This window comes from Eucyclogobius newberryi, unplaced genomic scaffold (genome assembly GCF_026437365.1).
Source record: "Eucyclogobius newberryi isolate DKJ021-1_F unplaced genomic scaffold, fEucNew1.0.hap1 SCAF_14, whole genome shotgun sequence".
In the NCBI taxonomy this organism is placed as follows: Eukaryota; Metazoa; Chordata; class Actinopteri; order Gobiiformes; family Gobiidae; genus Eucyclogobius; species Eucyclogobius newberryi.
Genome location: NW_027315768.1, coordinates 7923193 through 7947671, shown reverse-complemented (window position 1 = coordinate 7947671; position 24479 = coordinate 7923193). Strand labels below are relative to the sequence as shown.

General features: G+C 39.7%; 1 protein-coding gene across 1 annotated transcript in view; it reads left to right on the top strand.

Annotated features, from left to right (window-relative positions):
- Window positions 1-24411, top strand: part of sestd1 (SEC14 and spectrin domains 1) — a 33826-nt gene extending 9415 nt beyond the window's left edge. The window contains exons 6-19 of the mRNA XM_072444252.1: window positions 3948-4061; window positions 4154-4248; window positions 7109-7164; window positions 8266-8334; window positions 8774-8931; window positions 12587-12709; window positions 12794-12988; window positions 14268-14382; window positions 16400-16565; window positions 17469-17550; window positions 19662-19784; window positions 20339-20530; window positions 20623-20726; window positions 21392-24411. Coding sequence (XP_072300353.1) covers window positions 3948-4061; window positions 4154-4248; window positions 7109-7164; window positions 8266-8334; window positions 8774-8931; window positions 12587-12709; window positions 12794-12988; window positions 14268-14382; window positions 16400-16565; window positions 17469-17550; window positions 19662-19784; window positions 20339-20530; window positions 20623-20726; window positions 21392-21677 — 1878 coding nt within the window. The 3' untranslated portion in view covers window positions 21678-24411. The remainder of the gene's footprint in view (window positions 1-3947; window positions 4062-4153; window positions 4249-7108; window positions 7165-8265; window positions 8335-8773; window positions 8932-12586; window positions 12710-12793; window positions 12989-14267; window positions 14383-16399; window positions 16566-17468; window positions 17551-19661; window positions 19785-20338; window positions 20531-20622; window positions 20727-21391) is intronic.
- The last annotated feature ends 68 nt before the right edge of the window (window positions 24412-24479 follow it).

The following is a 24479-nucleotide window of genomic DNA, read 5'->3' as shown; positions in this document are numbered from 1 at the left end:
GTACACTACTTACCTCACCTCATCTAGACACAGTTTTAGAAAAACAAGACGTTTAAACTCTCAGGAGTTCTCGAAAAAGTATCTTGATCTGCATATTGAGAATGAGTCTTGGATGAGTGTCGAAACGTCTGTTTTTTTCTAAAACCGAGTCCAGAGCCTTATATGATATAATAAGAATAAGATTGATAATGCCTTACACGCGCTCTACAGGCTCGTCAAAGCCTCTCAAAGCACTACACTGTTGTCAGTATTCTTACATCCCATACTCTCTGGTAAGATGCCACTGCCCTGGGGCAGACTGGCACAAGCGAGGCTGCCAATCTGCACCATCTGCCCCCTTGAACACCACATTCAGTCATGCACAGTCCACTTTCATATTAGGCACCAGAATTCACCTTGCTTTTCAAGGTTGTCCGGTACCTGCTTGTCTGCAGCAAACCAAGTTACAGGTCAGATCTTTGGAGAGGCAAGCCCACTCACAATAAAGATGCACCTTTTCAACGATTACTTTTTGTTTAATTATTGGTACTTGGAACATAAATTCACTTTTTATATGGAGCGTGCTAAGGACCAACCAAAAGAAAGTTGAAAGTTTGAATTTAAAATGGTTGTTTTTCTCTTTTTTGCAATCTGTATATGACACCAAAGAGTATTCTTAAAAGTTGTAGATGTAGATTTCTAAATACATATTAGACAGTGCTGCCATCTTTTCTGGTGAAATAAATAGTATATGGTGTTATAATGTCACTTTTGAAAATATGTAAAGGCTTCCATTTAATAATAAAAATGTTCCCACATTTCATAATTGCATCCCTCTTGATACTTAAACATTTGAACCTTTGACATGCTAAAAACAAACGTTCACAACTACAAAGAGTACATTCACTCTTTGTAGTTGTGAACATGCCTGAACATAAATCTGATACTAAAACATTTGTGATCTCACTTTTCTCAAACTCTGTAACAATCACAGCTCCTTGTTGGAGCTTGTCAATGTTCCAGATCCAAAAAGACTGAAACGACTTGCAGTGGTGCGCTCTTCACTCTCACACTGCCTGAACTTTTAACTACAAAGACATCACTGTCAAATGTAAAAAGAGTTTGTGTTAGGACTCTTTATGAACCATTAACACATTTTAAAGGCTGCAATCATGGAAGTAATAATGTAGAGAAGTAAATGTTCCTGAGTCTAAAGTGGGATCTAAACGCTGCTTACCCTGTGCTTTAGACCTCTACAAACATGTTCTGAAATGCATGGGATTCTTGGATTAGTTTTGCAGTTCATATGTCAGACTTATCTCAGATTTGAATGCTCCTGAAATGATTTAAAATGTGTACCATGACCAGAATCTTGAAAATCTTAAAAAATGTATCGACTAAATTGAACTGCAATGTTATTCAGGGAGATCTGCAAATGGCTTTATTATCAACACAAACCCAATGATGGACAAAGTTGCACAACACATTGATTTTGCTTCTAAATGAGATGTAAGGGAATAAACTAATGATCATCTATTCTATTAATTTTAGTAGGATAATGCTTGAAACACTAAGTTATTCAGAATCAGAAACAAACACTGAATCCCTTTTATAAGATATTCGACTTTGGTCATACTGTAAAAGATTTGATTCAAACTATTCTGTATATTATTTTATTTTTCCTCCCAAGTAAAATGTCTGATGCTAGTTTTCCATCCAAGTGAAATTTGAACCAATTTCTTTGCCAAAATCCAACTGCTCCAACATTAATTCTCCCCGTGGCATGTTATAAACACACCCTAATTCTACGTTCTGATCCTTCCCAAAAAACGACATACTGAAATCCAAGATCTCCACCCATCTCCATGGCAACTGTAGTAAGTCCTACTACAATGTGGGTCAGAGCGAGGGTAGTGTTTTTGGGCCAACCATCTGCTTCCATCGGTGTATATTCTAGTGCACAGGACGGGCTCAGGTTACAGGGGCCTCTCTGGGGACACAAAAGCTCTTTAGGTTCATATCATGCAATGGAACAACCTATTATGGGATGTTCAATAGAGAGTAATGGAAGAACAAATCAACCAGGAACATCGACCGGTTTCATATGTCCAAACAGACAGCCACTGGCAAAAACTGATATTTTTTTAAGAACATTTTGAAAGTTTAAGATTATAAAACTACCAACAAAGGCGCTGGAAAAAGGCGCTCATCTTAAAAACATGAACATGGAACTATTTCACTTTAAATTCATTCCTAACTTTACTAATACATTCATAGCGTCTTAATTCGTTTGTTAGTGCATTTTACAACTTTCAGAGGAGTCTGGCTACTGCTAACAACAATTAGCATGCTAACAGCGCACCAGCATTAGTTCCTGGGTCACAACAAATAAAAACACTTAAAACCATCTTATGTTTTGCAGTATATCTGTTTCGGATATTCCGTACCTTTTTTTTTAATATAAAAACTAACGTACATTTGCAGTGTCTTTCAAACACAGACACATTTACACATTTTAGCACATTTCTGAAGAATTGTGTCAAATATCAAATTGCTGTCTAAAGAATACAACAAATCTCATCCCCATTAACTCAATGACTTTAATGACTAATTAATTAATTAATTAATTACTTTACGTCTCCTGTTTGAATTCACATCGTCTTTTCAAATCTATTTCAACTGAATTCTTTCTTTTTGTGAGTCCATCAAGAAAAAGGAAATATTCCCACCAGAACTTTCCAACATCTGTGAAATGAAATTATTTAGAATTTTGAGAAAAATGGATAAATGTGTTTGGAATTAGAGCTTATTAGATTCTCACTGCTTGAAGTGTTAGTTCTAAATGCAGTGCTCAGGCTACAAAACAGGGGTCGGCCATTCATTACAAAAGCTGGTCGTGCCTAATTTAGTGACCACTGGTGAGACTGGAGGCTCAGCTGTGACCCACTTCCAAAGATGCTGCAGTGAAAGCATGGAGCTGGTTTGGAAGTGGCCAAAATAGATTGGCTTTAGTTTATTAAAGGTCCTTCTTATATGCCAAATCATAAGGTGGTTAAATGGTTGTTTCTTCATTAAAAACACACATGGAGTTTTGTTTGATTCATGCAGGTTAATCATCCATGTTCAGGGTTGTCTCCATCTGCAGAGCTCAAAATGCTCCGTTCTGCCTCATGATGTCATTGGGGGTATTCTGGGAAGGACACATGACACAATATTTACATTTTTGAGCTTTTAACCATGTTCTAACACTGTTCCCTCATCAAAAACATGCCTGGAGTAGCATTAAGCTTCATTCATACTTTATTTATGAGCTCGTCTTCTCTGCTCCTTCTCTGAGCTTCACTTAAAATCTGTTTCAAATGACCAGAGCTGCCACAAGTTAATTAATCGCAACAAATTGATTGATTGAAATAATAATTAGCTAATTATGTAATTGAATTATCATTGACCAGTCTATACATAGGAATTTTGATCACTTAAATTTAGCTGAAATTGCATTAAAAGTACATTGAAAATATGTACATTTAGTGTATTTGATGAAAACACACTTTATTATATTTACATGAACAAATTAATAAATGGACCCTCAAACGGTTTCACTTCAGCTTCATCTGAGTCAAGTTAGTGTTGCTTCTGAATCTTATCAATTAGCAAAATTATCTTTAGACGCAGCCCTACAAATTACCCAGATCTGTGACATCAAAGGTAGTAATACAGAGGTCTCCTGCACTCTATTTTAAGTCCATAAATCATCCTCAAATCCAGTTCAAACGGCGTGCTTGTTTTAGCATGTCAGGGTCAGGCTAGCTTTTGTTTTTTCTCCCCAATATGGTAATTCCTTCTGCTGCCAGTAGATGGAAGATATAATTGTGTAATGGATTCCAGCGACCTGAACAATTTTCCATCTCTGGTCAATGTCTGTGCCTTCTGCAGTTGTTAATAACCGCGCTTGCTCCGTTTCCTGTTAGGTGATCCTGGTTTCGGCCAATAAGCTGACCCGATACATCGAGCCCTGCCAGCTCACAGACGACTTCGGTGGAACACTGGACTACGACCACAGCGACTGGCTCAGCAAAAGACTGGTACAGCTGCATTTTTACTGGGGAAAGTGGAAATCGACTGGCGCTAGGAAATATACAATGAAATTCAATATGTATTTTTGGGGTTTTCTTAGGTTTTTGAGAAATTCACCAAAGAGTCCACCTCCCTGTTGGACGAGCTGTCGATCATCAACGAAGCAGACAAGAGCAGTGCTGTGGACAAAGACAAGTGAGTAAACACCAAATCACACACAGGGCTCAACTGTAAAACAGCCAATTTATTTATTGCAATATGAGACACGCAAAAAAGTCTAACTCATTTCGATACTGAGGAAAAAGCTTGATATTTAATACAGATTTCAAGACCGTTCAAAAACTATTCAGGCAAGGTTCAATTTTGTCCTAATTATGAGATTTATTTCAGTATCAAGTCTTAAATTTCCTGCATAGGTCAATATTTGGTTTGGACCGAAAGACTTACAGCTTTATTTTAACACTTAAAGGCACTGTACCTGATTTGTACTGTCTTTAAACGTGAAAAACAGAACTTAAACTGTTTTCTTTAGTATAGCTCACTTACTTGATGTATTCTGAGCCTCCTTAATATTCACGTTTGGTCTAGTTTTTATCCAAATATATGCTTTTACAATATATCTGTCTGTGTTTTTCAGACTTCCTATAAGTGATCTGTTCTTCTGTATCTACCTCTGTATCTACCTGCGTTGCACCAATGAAATTTCCCCATGTGGGACAATAAAGGAATATCTTATCTTATCTTATGGGAGAAGCAGATTTGACAAAAAAACAAGTACATGCTCTTTAAATGTGACTGCACTTCTCCATTAGAAATACAACTTTTATTTTGGTATAGGTGGTTATTAAGGTTAAGGTGGTATTAAGGTGGTTATTAAGTTAGTATTCATGTCATATCATATAATTTTGGGGAAAATTATCAAAATTGGCCCTTCATATTGACCTTCTCTGGAGTGTAATACATCTGCATTGGCCATGACAAAACCCCTTCATCTCTAATCAGTCAAATTAGTATTGATTTTATTATTATTATTGTTATTATTATTATATATATATTTGTTTTTTTTTACATAATTCTAAAATGTAGACTGAGCTTTTGTAATGATTATTTTGATATTTTGACCCTGTTTGACTTGTAAATAAAGGTATTCAATGTGGTAATATACATACAAATCTTATTATAATCTATAGAAAGCCTCTCGACCTAAATGTACAGTATTCTTTACTCTGTTTTAGCTGCCAACATGAAAAATTACTTACTGTATCTGAAATATAGCTTTTTACAGTCTTTCTTGCAAATGTTCCATTTTATTACCGTATTTTGCGCACGAAAAGGCGCACCGGATTATTAAGCGCACCATCAACTAATTGTCTACCATGGGTACTGGTCCATACATAAAGCACACCGGACTATAAAGCGCATTAAGATAAACAAAACAGACGGATAAGTCAGTCAGTTGAGCTTTATTAAACGCGTTCAACTCATTCAGATCAACATTGTTCAACATCAGAACACACTCTGCTACCGCTAACAGACACGTTAGCATATCCAAATTAATTCTCAGTCAAGATCACTTGTAAATACGTAAAATACAAACACACAACACACTCTGCTACCGCTAAAAGACACGTTAGCGTATTCACAACAACTCCCAGCCTCGTTCAGTTGCAACACGTAAAATACAATCATACAAATACTCACTTTTTCAGTTCATTCCTCGTCCACAAATGCCGCTGTGTACATCCCACATAGGGTGCCCAGACGTCCCGATTTACCTGGGACAGTCCAGATTTTTTAGGTCCCGTGTCCCGGTGCATTTCTCCCAAACCAGTCATTTGTCCTGGTTTTGCACAGGCTTCGTCCCGTGTGTTCCGGTTTAATGTCTGCTGGGACGCAAATGGTAAAGAGAAGCAGCCAAAGCGCCGATAGTGCTCCGTGCTAAAACCTGATCTCTTTGGTCAGTGTGATCCCGCATCTCGAGTCCAGCCTTCTTGCCTTCCGGCCTGACCACAGTTGACTGATAATTTAGCCCAGAGTTTAAAGTCTGTCGTAAGCGCATTTCTTGCAATAATATAACAGATCCATGGTCTCTTGGCAGGAGCCATCTTGGGCCAAGATTCTTGGTGTCCTTTTTTTAAGATAAGATAAGATATTCCTTTATCGTCCCACATGGGGAAATTTCATTGGTGCAACGCAGGTAGATACAGAGGTAGATCCAGAAGAACAGATCACTTATAGGAAGTCTGAAAAACACTTTCAGTAGAAGATCTCCTATAAATAAATAAAAACTCCCATAGACAAATAAATACATAAATAAATACCATTGCATGTGATCCCGACAGTAATTGCACATGAATATGTGTCACGACAGCACATAGATTGCACATGAATTTCACAGTAATTGCACATGAATTGCACATGAATTCCAACAGCAATTGCACATACGACAGAATTGCACATCAGTATTAGGTTGGGTCAGTATAGCGACGGGATAACGTGACGATCTCCGGGTAAGACGACTGTTCTCCGCAGTTTCATGAGTTAAGTTAGGTGTTGGCATTGTGCCTGACTGATAATGTTTTTTACATTTTGACAGAGCGCTGTGAGCGCCGCGTGTAGCGGTAGACTACTGTTCCCAGAATGCTTTGCATACATGTTGTTGGGACTTCCGATTCCGGAGTACCGTAAATCTAAACGTGCATTGGCGTCTCTCGTGTCCCAAATCTGCTTTATACACCGTGTACCACACAAAATCTCTTCGAGGTCAGTAAGCACAACCAGAAATAAACCATATATTAAGCGCACCGGACTTTTAAGCGCTCGGACGGCTTTTGAGAATGTTAAAGGCTTTTACGTGCGCCTTTTATAGTGCGGAAAATACGGTACTGTTTTCAAGATCTTGCCTGTCATAATTTGTGGTTAGTAGCTACAGTAAATATATTTAAACCTCTTTTAGAAATTTGTTTTGAATGACAAACCAATACATTTTATTACTAAGCCTATTGTTTGCGTGCAAATCTTCACTATTCACAACTAAATCCTGTTTGCCCCACAGACCAGCGGACTGTAACCTGCTGCCGTCAGTTGACCCTGAAACTGTCCTCCAAAGCGGTAAATATCACACCCACACCGGTGTGCCCCTTTAAATCCCCACATAATCCATCCACAATGGGATTAAATGTTGCCTCAAAATTCAAAATCCAGTGTCCATAACGTGGTGTGAATTTATATCAGTAGCTCTATAATTACCCATCAAAGTTAAAGATGTGTATATATATATTTATAAACTAAACAATACTGAATGATGATGAGGTTTGTAATTCATATTTTTTAGCTGATTCAAAGTTGTCATATTCTTTTGATTTCTTAAAGCCCTTTCATATGACAACAATCACGTGTTTGGGGTTGAATAATGGCACTTTCTGAAGCTGTTGTGAACAATATGTATTTTCTTCTGTTTATTTGTATTGACAGAGAAGATGCTGAACTTTGTGCCGGTTTTTGTGACGTGGATAGGCTCAGTAATAGAACATAAACCAGGTTAACAAATCAACAATCAAAAGTCTAACCTGTATCAACCATGGAATAAATCATCATTGAAAACGAAAGTAAACCACTTTAGACATTGATAATAAATGCTATCAGAATTATATATTATTTGTGAATATGTATTGATAATATGAATATGTATTCTCCATTGTTTTAGTTTTATGTGATTCAAGGTTAGTAGAAATCTTATATCAATTTATTAAAAACAGAATTGATAGCTGAATTAAAGGTTCACTATGTAACTTTCCCAGTGGAGGGTCCGTCATCTGCTTTTCCATCGAGATGTTACTTTGCTTGGAATATTCCTCAGAAAACCATTAAACCTTTTCAATTTATGTTTTTAATTCTCGAAAAATCCCTCAAATAACATGTGTTCTCATTGCGAGCGGGGTCACCTCTCCACAGATCTGACCTGTAACTGTCTGGTGGCTCCATAGACATTCAAAGTGTAAAGTGTGTCATGTGACTTTTGGTATTTCCGGTCCTCAGCTCGTCTGTGTGCCGTTTGTGTGTGTGTGAGGTGAAGAGGCTCTTTGTGCGTGGTACCAGTCTGCTCTCCACTCCTCTCTCCACTCCTCTCTTCCCCTCCTTCCCTCCCTCTCTCCCTCCTTGTACTCTACAGTTCAATAATTGTCTTTGGGCTTATTTTTGTGCATGTTCCAGGTCACGAGCTGCTGTCGGAGCTGCAGCTGAGGAGGTTCAACGGCTCCGAGGGGGGAGGAGGCCCCGGAGGTGAGGACACACCATCGCACTCACTAATGCAACTAAACAATAAGGATTTCAGATGACTGTGAAGCAATACATTCTTTATAGATGTAATTGGGGTGTTTCATTGCTCTCAACATTTTTTTTCTAAATGACAAACCTTGGTTTTCCACCTTGGAGTATATGGTAAAAATGGCTTTTTTGTGACAAAATCAGACTGCTGCATGCATCGAAATATTACATTTTTTATTGGTCATAAGGCTCAGTTGTGATTGTAGTTCAGGCTACATACAGTTCCTTTAACCTCATATTTAAGTTTAATATACTTTCAGTTCCAGTAGAGACGACCACTCAGAATGTCCTCATCTAGTTAATGCAACAAAATCCAGAACAAACTGTCCAGAGAAGATTTAAGAAGCGTGAGAGCTGCAGTCTTAGTCTCTGATGTGTTGAATGTTTCCCCCAGGGCCTGCGTGGTGTCCCATGGAGGAGGAGCTGCTGGCCCAGCCTCAGGTCATGAAGCTCCTGGACTCGCTGAGGGAGCAGTACACCAGGTATCAGGAGCTGTGCAGGCAGAGGAGCAAGAGGAGCCAGCTGGAGGACATCCACACCAAGGTCATGCAGGTGAGACGTCAGAGACGAGCAGACGGAGAGGCTGAAGACTGTGGGTGAAGAGGGTTTAGAAAGATGTGCTGTTGGGACGTCCGGGCTGAGAACAGTCGTTCCCTGCAGTCATTCTCTGCTGGGAACGACTGTGACTTTATGACTGAGCAGAGCAGCACATGTTTGTGTTGGACTCGAGGAAAAGGTAGGTCTAAAGGTTAATTGGAGGTTAAATAGTTTGTGTGTAAACTTAATGAAGCAAGCATGGTGTAAAATGATCATGTTGGCCAATTGTTTTATAGTTCCAATTGTTTTATAGTTCTATAAAGTTTTAGTTTTTTTAACCTTTCATCATTTAGTATAATGAACAATTTAGTGCACCGTGATTAAGAAAATAATGTGATTAATCATGATTTAACCACGATTAATGAGTCTAATTTTTTTCCTCAATTCCCGACCGTAAAAGTTACTTGAGTATGAGGATTTTGAATGATAGGAAGAATCAATATTGCTGATGAAGAACAAATATAAAATTATCATCTGCTTCTGATTTACAGTAGTTCAAGACTAAATACCTGAGAAAGGCTCAATATTTCTCCTTTTTAAATATCCAAACAACCTCTAAAGTCTGATATAATCAACTATGACTAACCAAGGAATGTTGGGAGTTGTCCTTTTTAGGGCTGTTTTTAATTAATAAAAAAAAAAAAAACAAGATCCATTTGTTTCAGAACAATGATCATCTTGGGACTTTTTAATCCCGATTTGCAGCCAGTTATCTGTCAGTAAAAGCATGTGGTTCGGATGTTGTGTTAAAGGCGCTGTACCTGGATTTTTACAGTCTCAAAACTATGAAAAACAGAACCAATCCTCACCAATTCCTCCTAATTATGCACTGCAATGACCAACAAACATTAAAACGCTAACTGCATACATCCTGGTTTTCAGCGAATAAACTTCAACGTTCTCTGGAGCGAAACACATTTTAAGACTACATGTTAAACAAATCATGTACACTCGCTTTATATGGCAATGAATAATAATTAGCCTTGCTTCGGGTCATAAAATACATTTTGAAAGTAATATTTTTGTTGGGGGAAAAATTGCAATTAGATTATTTCTCCAAATCTTTCAGCCCTATCCCCAGCCCTCGTCCATTTTGCAAAAAGTAATAAAAGAAGTACATTTTGAATTAAACTACTGGTATATTTGATTTAAATGTATATTCAAAACTTGCATAATTTTCTAATCAAACTGCAACCATATTTGAAACGTTCATTCATTTTCTACCACTTGTGACTGGAGCCTATCCCAGTGACTTTTGGGCCTTAGGAGGGGTACGCCCTGGACAGTGGCCAAATATTTGAAACGTACCACAGTATTTGTTTGAAACAACTACTTTGTAATGATTCTGATCCATGGCAACCTATCTAAACTGTGCTTTTAATCCCGTTATATGTCCATCAAAAACATACTTAGAGTTGTTATTCAGCTTCATTCTCACTTCAGTACTCCTGTTTACGAGCTTGTCTTCTCTGAGCCTCACAAATCACTCCGTTTGACATTTCTCAAAGGTAAAAGTCCGGACTTCTGCTCAGGTTCTAAGGCCAAATATCATCACCGGACAAATGTAGACTTTTAATTTAAGATAATTAAAGTGCGTATGGCAGGTTTTTACGATTTTAAAATTTTGACTTTATTTGGTGTATTTACCCATCCATCCATTTTCTACCGCTTGTTCGCGGGTGACTGGAGCCTATCCCAGTGACTGTCCCTGGACAGTGGCCAACTTGTCGCAGGGTCAACACAGAGACGTGACAATTATTCACTCTCACATTCGTTCATTAGGGCCAATTTAGAGTTACCAATTTTTACCTAACACATGCATGTCTTTGGACGGTGGGAGGAAGCCGGAGAACCCGGAGAGTAACACGGGGAGGACATGCAGACTACACCCAGAGAGATCATGTGATGTTAGTCTCCTTCTTGGGAGGCAAGAGCGCTAACCGCCTTTGCCACCGTGCATATATCTATTGTGTATATATATCCCGTGTATTTACCCCTATTGTGTATATATGAGTAGTTAGTTGTGAAGAAAATGTTGAACAAGTGGTAGAAAATGACAGGAAGTGACATCACACTAGGATACTCATTCCCCTCAAGTTTATGCAGAATTTACCCACAAAAAACAACTTTTACATTCTAAACATTAATTCAACAAAATAAAATCACTCTTATATTTTTATTTGTCAAATTAAAAAAAAAAAGTTAGATGAGTTTTTGCTTTGTTTTAGTTTGATGTCATCATTACAAACAGGAAGTGAAATTATAAACCTAAAAAATTATTAACTCTTCTGTGACAAATAAAATAAAAAAAAAATAATTTTCAACAAAATTCAAAATATATTTATCTTGACTACATTTTGCTTCAATGATTCGTCCAATCTGTTTTAGGCACTTAAAAGCAACAAGAATGCAGAATATGTTTAGACATCTCCATTCCCTGCTATCATGATTTGTGTACATCTGTGATTCCATCTTCCCTGGATCTCAGAACTAGGGCAAAGCCCTCCAGCTCTGACCCACAATCCCAGAGCCCCTCTCCCAGACCGGCCCCTTACCCATCAGCCCCGGCGGCTCCAGATCACATAATACCACCAGTCATACGTGTCTAATCAAGTGTGTGTGCCCGTCCACGGGTCAGGGATCAGGGGTCAGTGCTTTACAGCCCACAAGAACGTACAGGCAGAAAAAGACCAGATTAAAGAGCAATCAGACCAATCAGAAACTGGGGAAAGCTCAGATTGTAATGATCCAGTTGTGAGTAATCACAGCGTCGTTTCCAGGTCATTTGTGGTAGTTTACGGCGTGTTGTGGCGTTTGAGCGAGTATGGGATGAGGGTTAGCGCCTGCGGCTATGATCCGATATGAGCCAGTTACATACATGTCTGTGCTGTCTAAATGTGCATCCACATAAGGACTCAGACTACCACAAGTGTCTTGAGGTCAGCTGCGGTTGTGCGCTTTGTGCTGCTCGCTCTTCTCTTTCCAAGTTTATGGGATGTCAATCAAGTCAAAAGGATTCACACGCGTGCAGAAGAGTTTGTACGTGATTTACTGTCGTGCAATATTTAGATTCGACTGTAACAGAATACCGATAGTCGTATTTGCGTTTAAATGAACATAGTCGTATGTGTCATTTTCTGATTTATGCGTACAGCGTGACTGATTGTAGTTGCGTGTTTTATGTTTTCATTCACACAATATAGCAAAAGAGCAATAGAATGATCAATATTAAAAACTTGCTTAAAATATATGCACAATCATCAATTTACACACGCACACAAAACACTGGTTTCACACTTACAGATCAGTAGTTACGCGCGCGCAAACCACATTCTCACAGGTGTTCCTGCTGTCGCCCTTAAACTGTGACACTGCTGTAAATCCTCTGTAAAGCAACTGTACACGGAAAATGTAAATATGTTAAGGTCAAATATAAACATATTCAGGTTGTACCAGTTGAGTAAAAATATTTATTCATTCTATTTTGACTCGTATTCTTACTGTGATAAAGAGATTCCATTTGGTTTCTTTTGCTGGTCGGTAGCTAAACCAATTTCTCGGCTTGGGGTTAAATTAGAGTAACGGAGCAGTTCTTCTTGTTGTCCTCCAGGTGGTGACGTGGCTCCAGGGCCCGGGCTCTGAGCTCCTCAAGTCCCACCAGGCCATCGGGGACTCCATCAGGGCTGCTCAGGCTCTACAGCAGAAGCACGAGGAGATCGAGAGCCAGCACAGCGTGAGTCCCACAGTGCTGCGCACACACAACCTTGGTACCGGCCCCTGACCCCCGACCCGCGTCTGCATGCATGTCTCTGCTCAGGAGTGGTTTGCCGTGTACGTGGAGCTGAACCAGCAGATCGGCGCCCTCCTCAATGCTGGAGAGGAGGAGGAAGTGGTGGAGCTTAAGACCCTCCAGCAGCAGCTCAGCGACGTGTGCTACAGACAGGCCGCTCAGCTGGAGACCAGGCAGAACGTGCTGCAGGCAGCCCACAGCTTCCACAGCACCGCACAGGAGGTGAGTGTTTGTGTTTATCAGAGGAGGAAGTCCCCTCGCTGTAATCTTTAAACCCCTAAAGCCTGCACACCAGAGGCTCTAAAGGTGCTGTGCGTTACTGTTTGTTTCATTTTCACTGTGAATAAGACCAAATGGAACGGCAGCTAATGTATCCTCACTGTTTCATTGTGGCCCCTGTTCAACTCTGTCCTCATGTTTGTGGTCTGCACGCTTTTAAATCACAGAAGATTGTTAAATTCTCTAGTGTGCAGCCAGCTTAACAAACATTATTATTAAACACTGTTATTTTCCATGTTATTAGTACATCTAAACTCATTAGTGTGACACTTTAGAAGCTGAACAGCAGACTCAGGCTCTGCTTGGTTCTCAATTGTAAAGGAGCACTTTGCATTGTTTCTGCCTGTTTTATAGCATAGATTAATTTTGAATTCAACCTGAAGAAGTAACGTAAAACAGGTGCTGTATGACCTGCTGTCTGTAGGAATCATGTCAATTGTAAATACTTTATATAATATAGATTTGTACATTTCTATTGGATTGCTGATGAGGTGCTCCTTCTTCTGGTGATTGGTTGCCAGCCCCGTCACTCTCTCCCCGTCACTCTCCCCGTCACTCTCCCTGTCACTCTCCCCGTCACTCTCCCCGTCACTCTCCCCGTCACTCTCCCCGTCACTCTCCCCGTCACTCTCCCCGTCACTCTCCCCGTCACTCTCCCTGAACTTTCCCTGAACTTTCCCTGTCACTCTCCCCGTCACTCTCCCCGTCACTCTCCCCGTCACTCTCCCCGTCACTCTCCCTGAACTTTCCCTGTCACTCTCCCCGTCACTGCAATATATTTACTGTGCATTTTCCCTGTCAAATACATGAATCTGTTATTTGCCTGTAGTGTTCCCCAATATGGCATTGAACTTATCTGATATTTATGTATCCTTACTCTGAGCGGGCTCACCTCTCCACAGATGTGACCTGTAACCCGGTCTGGTGATGTTACCTGCTCATCTCCATTGAGATTTCAAAGTTTGACAGGAACATCCCAGACAAAAGAATAACATGGTTATAAAGTGCACTTTGAACTGATTAAGTTCTCCAATAATGTTAAAAAAATACAAGCTTCTTTTTCTCACTGAAACACGCAGCAAATGCTTTTGTGCAAACAGACGTCCCGAGGTTTGAAGAAAAGCCTGTGATGATGTGACTGTGTGCTTGTCTCTAAACGATAGGGAAGTGCTTGTGTAAGTGTGTTGTTCTGATCAAACAGAGTGTGTTTGTCTCTCCTCAGCTGTCCCAGCAGCTGGACAGTCTTCTGGGCATGCTCTGTGCAGACGTGGCCCCGGCGGACGGAGCTGCCATCCAACAGAACCTCAAAATGCTAGAGGAGAAGCTGCAGACTGTGGGTAAGTGGCTCTACCTCACAAAGTGTCACAGATAGAAGATTTTAATTCTGGAGTGGAGCATTTTTCTTGATCAGTTGGATTCACTACATTTTGAAACGTGTCTTCTTCTTGTCTATGATTTAGAATAATAATTACATTACAAGTGCAAACAGAGATGAGTTTGACCTTAATGCCAGGTTTTGTTTCCTGTGGCTAGATTTGTTAGGTCTGCCTTAGTTTTGTTTGGTATTCTTTAACACAGGGGGTGTCAAACATCCGGCCCGTAAAATACTTGTAATTTATATTTATTAATTTCCAATAGATATATAGCGTTTCTGTCGCTAGAACTACAAGTCCCACAATCCTTTGCAGCAGCTGTGTGCTGCTGGAGTGAGTGCCAAGGGCTGAGAAGTGCCAATGTGCGTCGTGCACTAAACTAAACAGCGCGGCCAGTGCAGAAAAGTTGGAAAAGCTGAATTTTTCTGCGGCAGACACAGCAATCAGAGATTACCCTCGAGTGGCGTGCTACCCGGAACAAGGCCAAAAACAAACCCTGCAACGATAAAACTTTTTTTTTTTTTTAAATCCTCAGCAAATAAAGATATTGACTAAACTCTGCTCACCCAAGTATCTGACTATGATCTTCTCCTGACTATGAGACTGCCTGTGTCCAATGGATGAAAAGGCCAAGAAGAGTTGATGTGTCTAAATTATTATAACTTCACCCATTAGCTTAAACTGTAACAATTTTCAATCATTTCATGATGATTTCTACCGCTTATTCCCTTTCGGGGTCGCGGGTGACTGGAGCCTTTCCCAGTGACTTGGGCCACTGTCCGGTGTACACCCTCGACAGTGGCCAACTCGTCGCAGGGCCAACACAGAGACGTAGACATTACAGACATTACAGACAACCATTCACTCTCACATTCATTCACTAGGGTCAATTTAGAGTTGCCAATTTTGCCTAACACGTGCATGTCTTTGGACGGTGGGAGGAAGCCAGAGAACCCGGAGAGAACCCACGGTAACACGGGTTGCAGACTGCACCCAGAGAGATCATGTGATGTTGGTCTGGTCCGGGAATCGAACCTATGATCTCCTTCTTTGGCCCTCAGAGGCAACTGTTGTTGTGATTTTGGGCCTTACAAAAATAAATTGATTTGATTTGATTTGATTCTTGTGAGGCGAGCGCGCTAACCACCTTTGCCATCGTGCACCCCAAACATACCAAAATGAATACATTTAAACAACTATGTCTTGTTTATTTATCATTTCCATGATTCCATTAAGTTTTGGGTAGCCAATATTCTAATTTCTTGATAGTGGATAGGCCTATATACCATCTAATAGTATGTTTAGGCTTATACACCATGTAATAGTATGTTTAGGGTGCATGTACCATTGGAAATAATGAAGGTACATTAAACCATCCTTGGAGGAAAATGCAACCCCATATGAGGCATATTTACCGTAATTTTACCGTTAATGTGGAGCTAACAACAATAAAACACACAGGTCGGAGTGTAATAAAGTATGAACACGACAGTGAAGCTGCATTGAGCCACACTCAGAATCAGAAAGGGTTTATTGCCATTGTCAATGAATGATTCGGTGCAACATAAAACAATGAACAAGTCAACAGAGAAACAATTTAAATACTATGGAATAAGGCACCGAAACGCGCAGCCTTCAGCTGCGCCATCTTTATGGACTTCACGTCACTAATGTGACTCATTTGATTCACTACATGAACAATTTGGCACTACAATAAGCTCAAACTATAAAAAGTGAGCCCATAATGAGTTTGAGCAGAAACATGTCTGATAGTAACACTTAATGTCAGAAATCATATCTCCATATGGACTCAGTCTTTCACCTGCTGCAGATTGTGCAACCGTGTCCACATATAACTATTACTTATATTAAGCTATTTGTTTGTTTTTACTGTTTTATTTTTTGCATTATTTTGTATTGTTTTATTTTTCAAAATGAGTGTGACAGCCCTGCTTTATATGATACCGTTTGCGCTTGTCAGAGGCGGGCCTGACGTCGCTGCGGCAGAAGGGGGCGCTGGTGCTGGAGCAGATGTGCGGGCAATCAGCGTGGCCTGTAGAAGAAGCAGACGGGGCGTCCGAGGATCAGCATGGGAACGTCCAGCAGATCCAGGCGGTCATGGACGAGATGCAGCTCCGCAAGCAGAGGTGAGCTGGGTCCGCGACACGTCAGTCATGCCGCACATCTAAGCACGCCGCTGTGTCCTTCACCAGCCTTATTTAGCCTGAATGTCAGACCTTCAAATAGTTGTTGTTTGTTTTACAGCAGGGGCGTCAAATTCATTTGGGCTGCGGGCCGAACATAACGTAAAACATGAAACTATTAAAAATATAAGAAATAAATAGCTTTATATAGCCTACGCTGTTTTTGAAACAATTACTGGATCGATTAAAAAAAAAATTACAAAACGTTTGTTCTCATAAACTGAAATGTATTTAGAAAAACTTGTGTAATCTCACTAATACTTTGCTTCAGTTTATGTGCATTACAACTTCAGAGTTGATCTACACAGAGATAAACATTTGACTTTATAACAAAATAAACTTCTCAAGATCTAAAAAACCTTTTAAATGTACTAACTAACATTTCCACGTCTGTGTAGTTGTCTGTACACCTGAACTGACACACCACTAAACTTCTGCTCAAAAGTGCTTAAAGTGTGCAACTCAGCACTTCTCACTCGGCAGCTCACACAGCAGTGCAGCAGAGCCCCGTGGGGGAGGGGCGGCCACCGGCGGCATTGTGGGACGCGTAGTTTTAGCGATAAAAACAGTTATGGGTGTAACTACGGTTCTATGAATCGTTTTTTTTTTTTTTTTTTTTTTTTTTTTTTTAATTAAAAAAAAAATTATAATATAAATTTGAAATGTTCGGCGGGCCGGATTAAAATGTCTGGCGGGCCTTGTATTTGACATATGTGTTTTACAGGGACCAAGTACAAGAGCATTAATTAAAGCAAAATGATGATGTTCTCCACCAGACTGTTGCGCTCAGGCTTCCATCTGCAGTCATGTTCACTTAAAGGACAAGTGGTCATTTTGTTTTCCCAGGTGTGAGGACATGGTGGACGTCCGGAGGCTCAAGATGTTACAGATGGTCCAACTCTTCAAATGTGAAGAGGACGCTTTACAGGTCAGAACTTGCTGTAATCCCACTGAGATGAAAGGCAGGGCATGTAGTATGTAGTTTGTGTTCTTACTCTTAAAAAGAAGAAAAACTACAATCACAACCGAGCCTTGACCTGCAGAAGAGACACATCCAAGTGTTTGTCCTTCTCAGTTTGTGTCCAGGCCATGTCTCATGTTCAGCTCTTCTCCTTCAGAACTTTCTTTCCAACTGGTTTTAATCATAGGAAGTGAAAACACCAAATGAAAACATCAACAACTTAATGATATTATCTAATATTTTTGTAATTAAGAGTACATCCACATTACAATTGAAATCTACATTGACCTCCTGTCAACTGTGCATAATAAAATTAATGTATTTTCCGGAGTATAAATCGCACTGGAATATATCAAAAATAAATTTGATAAAATCCAAGAACACACATTTCATCTTGAAATGTAATTTAAAATAATAACAGATTAGAGAACATGGTGAATAGGTGTACGTATGCTAACGTAACACCTTCAGCTACATGACGCACAGACAATGAACTGTGGTAAGTGTCTGGCATGTTAACGTAACATATTAACAGTTATTCAGATAACTATAGCATAAAAAACATGCTAACGAGTTTACCAAAGCATCAGTTTTACCCCAAATCACTAAATCCACTGAATTCTTCTTCCTCTGTGTCACTTCTAAACAACTCCACAAACTCCAGGTAGGGGAAGTGCCAATTCTTCTTCTGCGTCGCTTACTTCTTCTCCGTTTTGTTTTATAGTGAGTGGCACTAAAAATGTAGGTGCATTTCCGCCATCTACTGTTCGCGTCTTACTTGGTGCTATGTATATATACATCTTTAATGTCCAAAAAAAGTCCTCGCTGCTTCGAGAATCACATTTATTCTTTCTGACCTTCCCTGAAGTCCACAAGCACAATTTATGACTATAATAATGAATGCCAAAAATGATTTTTTTATCCACAGAGATGGAATCTTAGCACACTTTTGTTTCCTCAACATTTTCCCCTCCTTAACTTTCTTAATGCATATGACAGCTTTTCAGTCCTCTCTTTACACACTTTTCCCTCCAGTTTTCTCCTCGGGCAGCTCATAGTTCCCACACGATGATTCCCATTGCAGTGCAAACATTTTATATCACTTTCCTCTTCCACACACTTCTCAAATTCACAATCATGTCGCACATCTTCTCTTCCTTCTACACACTGCGGCCACATGCCCATATTCCTGACAGGAGTAACATAGGAGTGGTGCTCTTTCAAAGGCCCAAACTGGAGAGCTTACATGATCCAGGTACAATTTCGCACCATTTTGACTCACCAAAAAAGTCACACAAATAGACTCACTTTCCTCTCTCATTCCATTCACAAATTGAGACAACCTTTTAACCTCACATACATCAGCAACACTCAAAAACATCTTTTCATCCAACAAACTACCGACACCACTTATTACACCTTTCACTCTCGTTTTTCCATCCAGAACAAAACGCCTCACACTAGCAGTTCCATAGCTCTCAATCTTCAGGGCGATATCTCGGATATTTAATTGTACATTCAATAATCACCATTCCACTCCTTGTAATCTTGACTGATTTCACATCCCCCACCACCTGACTAACAAATCTTCCCACTTCATGTGGATCATTGAAAACTCCGTCCTTTCTCGTCACAGAAATCATTCCAACTTTTGATCACAATTCACATTTTTACAAGATTCTCTCAAGGAAACCTTGTCCTTTCTATTCCTCTCATCTTTAAGTAACTCCTCTTTCAATTTTTCGCAAACAATCGGAATCCATTTCTTTCCTCCACGTGCTTTAGACATCTGACCGACACTCTCTCTCCTCAACCACTCCAGCTCACTGCCACTTCCGTTTCTAGTCTAGAGCGCCCTCTTGTGGAGTCAGTGTGAAAATAATCAACATGTGAAATGCGGTTGCCAGTGTGAAAATAACGAATAATATCACATATAAGTCGCTCTGGAGTATAACAAACTATGAAAAAAGTTGCAATTTATGGTCTAGAAAATACGGTAATCATTCTGGATGTGTTGGTTGTAGCTCACAGTCTGTTCTCTGTCTTGTTGTTGTTGTTGTTGCGTTGCTTGGATACAGTCGGTGGAGTGGCTGGGTGAGCTCCTGGACGCTCTGCTAAAGACTCATGTCCGACTGGGAGATGACTCTCAGGAGACCAGGACCATGCTGGACAAACACCGCAAGTTTGTGGACGTGGCTCAGGTACCACGAGTCGGCATCAGTTCAACTAAACACTGTTCATAGGATTCAGGCAATACTTTGACATGAAGAGGCTAGATTTCTGAATGTGTCTGTGGTTCTAAGAAGTGCTCAGATTTATTTAGTAAAAGTACAGATACATATGCGAAAGTCAAAGTAACACATAACAAATCTAATTGAGTAAATGTTTTGAAGTACCCGTTTTAAAAAATTTAGTATAAAAACGCACAGGCTTTGAGAATTGTTACAGTACCAATTCCTATCAATTTCCTAACTTTTCAAGTGAATTTTATGTAAATATATATTTGTTTGCTCAAAGCTGGGACTTGAACTCAAAACCTTTTTGACAGAATGTCACCATGAAAAGAACCCCTCAAACCATAAGATAAATACTTTTCAGCCCTGTTAAAAAATTGCGAATTGTAGTAGAAAAAAGTAAAAATTCCACTGCACTAATCAAACAAATTACAGATAGCAATACGTATATATATTTTTTTTACTTCCTGTAACACCTGTAACATGTGTAATGCGTGTGCGCCCCCTTGTGGTCTCCTCAGAGCACATACGACTACGGCCGGCAGCTGCTCCAGGCCACGGTGGTGCTGTGCCAGTCTCTCCGCTGCACCACGCGCTCCTCGGGCGACACGCTGCCCCGGCTCAATCGCGTGTGGAAGCAGTTCAGCGTGAGCGCCGAGCAGAGGCAGACGCGCCTGGAGCTGGCCCTGGACTTCCATGCCGCGGCCGAGAGGGTCAGCAACTTCCACAAGACAATCACTTTAGCGCCATGGTCAGGACTTTGATGATATGTGAGTTAGTTTGTGACTGCGTGTGTCTTGTGCAGATGTTGCAGGAGGTGTGCGCCGACCCGGTTGCTCTGGATGACGTGGACTCTTCAGGAAAAGCTCTCCTGGACAGACTCACCATGCCAGTAATCTTCCCCGACGGGTAATCCCATACACACTTTAAATTGAGTCATTTAGACACTTTAAATGTGCTGCGTTTGAGTCTTTATGACGTGGAGATGAAGCAACCATTTTTAATTTACAGTATAGAAATGTCACTTTGTTTGCTTTCTTTTTTAAAGGATGGGACATTGTGTTTGAAGTCTTTATCGAGTAAAAAATAAAGTAAAAATGTTGTATTGGCCTTTATCAAAACGTGAAGTATGTGTGTGATATTAAATTATGTATTATTTAAAATATATTTGTTTTCTTAACATGCACTTTCATGAATCTGAGTGGTTTTCATTTAGCCTCCACTTTAAAATTTTCTTTACAAACCTGTTATGGATCTAATGAAAGTCACGTGGCAGGGCGCAACATACCGCAACCATATTTATGAAGCAAATTATAAAATTCTACTTTCTCATATCTTACTTATGACCACAACATTGAATAATAATGTTTTCATACGTTTTCATATGTTGTATACGATATTCATCGGCACTCCACGTTTAAACCTGTTACTGAAATATCACCAAAACATGTCATTCGCCACTAGAACTTATTTTTTTAATCTTTTTTTTTAGGTTGGCTAGAGAAATAAATGCATATATTTCTATAGTAACCAAACAAAGGTCCATGCATCTTCTAAAGTGTTTTGTTCTCCAGGACCGAGCATTTCTTCGGCAGCCCCAGCGACACGGCCGTGGCGGCTGAAGGCGTCAGAGAGCGTCTCCTGTTGGTGGAGGAGCGGAGGTTACAGCTGCAGGCGGCGGGCATCGGTTACCACGACGACGAGGAGGCGGAGGAAGGGGAGGGGCGTGATGATGAAGAGGCGGGGCTTTTGAAGAGACAGGACTCTAAACTGGACGTGATCGGAGAAGAGCTGAACGAGCGAGACGACTGTGAGGAAGAGGAGGATGAGGAGCTGCACAGAGACGAACAGGACTGTTAAACTGCAAATATTATATCTCTACAGACTTTAACCAGGATTATGGATATCTGGGGTTTACCGGGGCTACATCCAAGGGTCTTTGGTCCTAACGTGTTTCAACTTCAGAAACGAGCACACACATTATGCAAAATGGACTTTTTGGAGCTGCTCCCCTGTCGAAAACATACCTGGAGTTGTATTTTGCTTCATTTACACTTTTATTTGTTTGTTCTGTTTGCGAGGTCCTCTCCCTGAGGTGTGCGTTTCAATACCTACATTATTTAAAGTTCTTAACGTGAGTAAAAATAACAAGAGCAAGTTTAAAGCCCAACAATACAAATAATGCACATGCTCTTTTAAAAGTGAATTATTTTGCCAAATTTTGCCAAATCAGTCTTTAATCTTCTACACAAAAACACAGTGTAGGGTTTTGTAGATTGATTTGAGGAATTGTTTACCGTAAACGCACAGTTGGCATTAGTCGACTGATCGTCACCTTTATTCTGGACAATCGAGCCGCTAATGCTCTTTTTATTGTTCAGCTTATTGGTTTAAAAGTAAGGATGTCACAATATAATTTTTTTGTGATACAATTATTTGCAGAAGAAACCTTATTTAACGATTATTCACATTTATTAACAGTGAAATCCATTATTCACTTTCATTCGCATCATTTCAATTATTTTAAGAGTATATTCAGACTTTAATAATCCTAATTATCTGTTAACCTGATAATCTTGATATTCCAATTTAAATCAGAATCTGAAAAGGTTTATTGCCATTGTCAGTTAATAAAATTCACAGTCTAGGAACTTGCTTTGGTGATTAAGTAAAAAACAGATTATGACTCGGCATTTGTGTATTTGTTACGACACAGTCAGCTGTGACCAAAGCAGTACTTCAGTTCAACTCACATTGGTTCTCATTACAGTTCAGTGAAATTGAACTTATAAAACCTCAGTCCAAATGTCCCCAGCTCTAGAGTCTTCTGGGGCCTGACGTGTGACCCTGAGCAAACTTACCCCTTTGTTTTTGTCTATGTTTAAAGTAGTTTAAAGTAGTTTTTTATCAGGGCTGGGCAATGTGACAAAAAAATGTACCACATATTCCCCTCATCAAACTGTATGTGTACATTTCATAACGAATAAGGCTGCACAATATATCGGAAAAGTATTGATATCGCAATATTGGCCAATGTAATAATCCAAAACTAAATGTATCGCAATAACTCCAATGTTTTTTATGAAGGTGTGTTTTTGATTGAAAATGGCAGATATTATTTTCCTAAAGTTTTAATTTAGCCTTTGATTTAAAGGCACCTGATGTCTTAACTTGAAAAACCGAAATAGTTCAACTTAGTTGCAGAGGTTCAAATGTACTAATTATTCACCACAATGAGTTTATAAGCACTTTTCACAACTTTTAGAGCCCAGAGCGGAGTCTGCCACTTTAAAGCTATCAACAGCTAGCATATTAACGGAGAATAAAAAGCTCTATTAGATTTTGACACCCCTACACATTATTATTTTGAAATTCTTGAGTCAAAAATGATGTACGATTATAACAATAATATTGATGTTGTCGTAATGAACAATCATATTGTGCTCTATTCCAAAATCGTGGGAATTTTTATATATTTGATTTGCCTCTTACATTTTGATGTGAATGTGGATCATATCATATTTTCAAACTTCTATTGTTAAAAAAAACACAAATTTCATCATGAAGATATCATGTTTTCATATATAAATAATAGATTGTGTAAAAAATAATCCAGAATTACACATATTTGGGACATAAATCTGAAATGGATGGAGTCATGTCTTAATTGTGTTGACTTTTATACGAAAACAATTTCTGCAGGGATTTTGGATAGTATTTGAATAGATTTACTGAAAATTGTCATACGAAATCTGAATTATTGGATTTACAGATTAGATTAACAAAGTGTGTGTGTGTGTGTGTGTGTGTGTGTGTGTGTGTGTGTGTGTGTGTGTGTGTGTGTGTGTGTGTGTGTGTGTGTGTGTGTGTGTGTGTGTGTGTGTGTGTGTGTGTGTGTGTGTGTGTGTGTGTGTGTGTGTGTGTGTGTGTGTGTGTGTGTGTGTGTGTGTGTGTGTGTGTGTGTGTGCGCGTGCGCGTGTGTGTGCGTGCGCGCGCAGGGCTGATATTTCTGTCTCTGGAGAAAACGAGTAGATTTAATAATTAAACATCTTTAGGAGCAGATTGGACAATGATGGTCTTTCCAAGTGAAAGTTTTGCCTGTAAAAGACACATTTGTAAGAAACTGTGGTGAGATTTAAAATATTAATATTATTTCAGTGACTTTGGATGTAGCCTGCAAACCCCAGAGCCTCAGCAAAGACCTGTAAGCGCAACGCTGCAGCCAGTACATGGATACAACGCCTCTGCACTAAAAGACTGAACACTACATTTCCCATCTGCCATCTGGAGAAAAGCCTACTCAAGCCTGGACTGTTACTGGACTTTATGATGTTATCTATGCTTTGTAATACTTTCCTAAAGACTATTCCATGAAAAGACCAACATTCCCTTTTCCCTGCATGCAATGTGCTACTAACGCTAAGGGAACAACTGGATTTTCAAATACGGAGGGGCATTGGAACAAGCCCTTTAAAAAAAAAAAACGAAAGTATTATGTTTCGCTGGTGCTAACATGAATCCTGTGTGTGCCTCTTCACATCTGCTTCTGGCCTTTGATTATTCCCTTGTGCTAATAAAAACTTTTGGAGCCATTGACATTGTGGACTGTGTCTGATCTGATGTTTAAACAATATCATTGGTTCCATTATTGTCATGATTGTG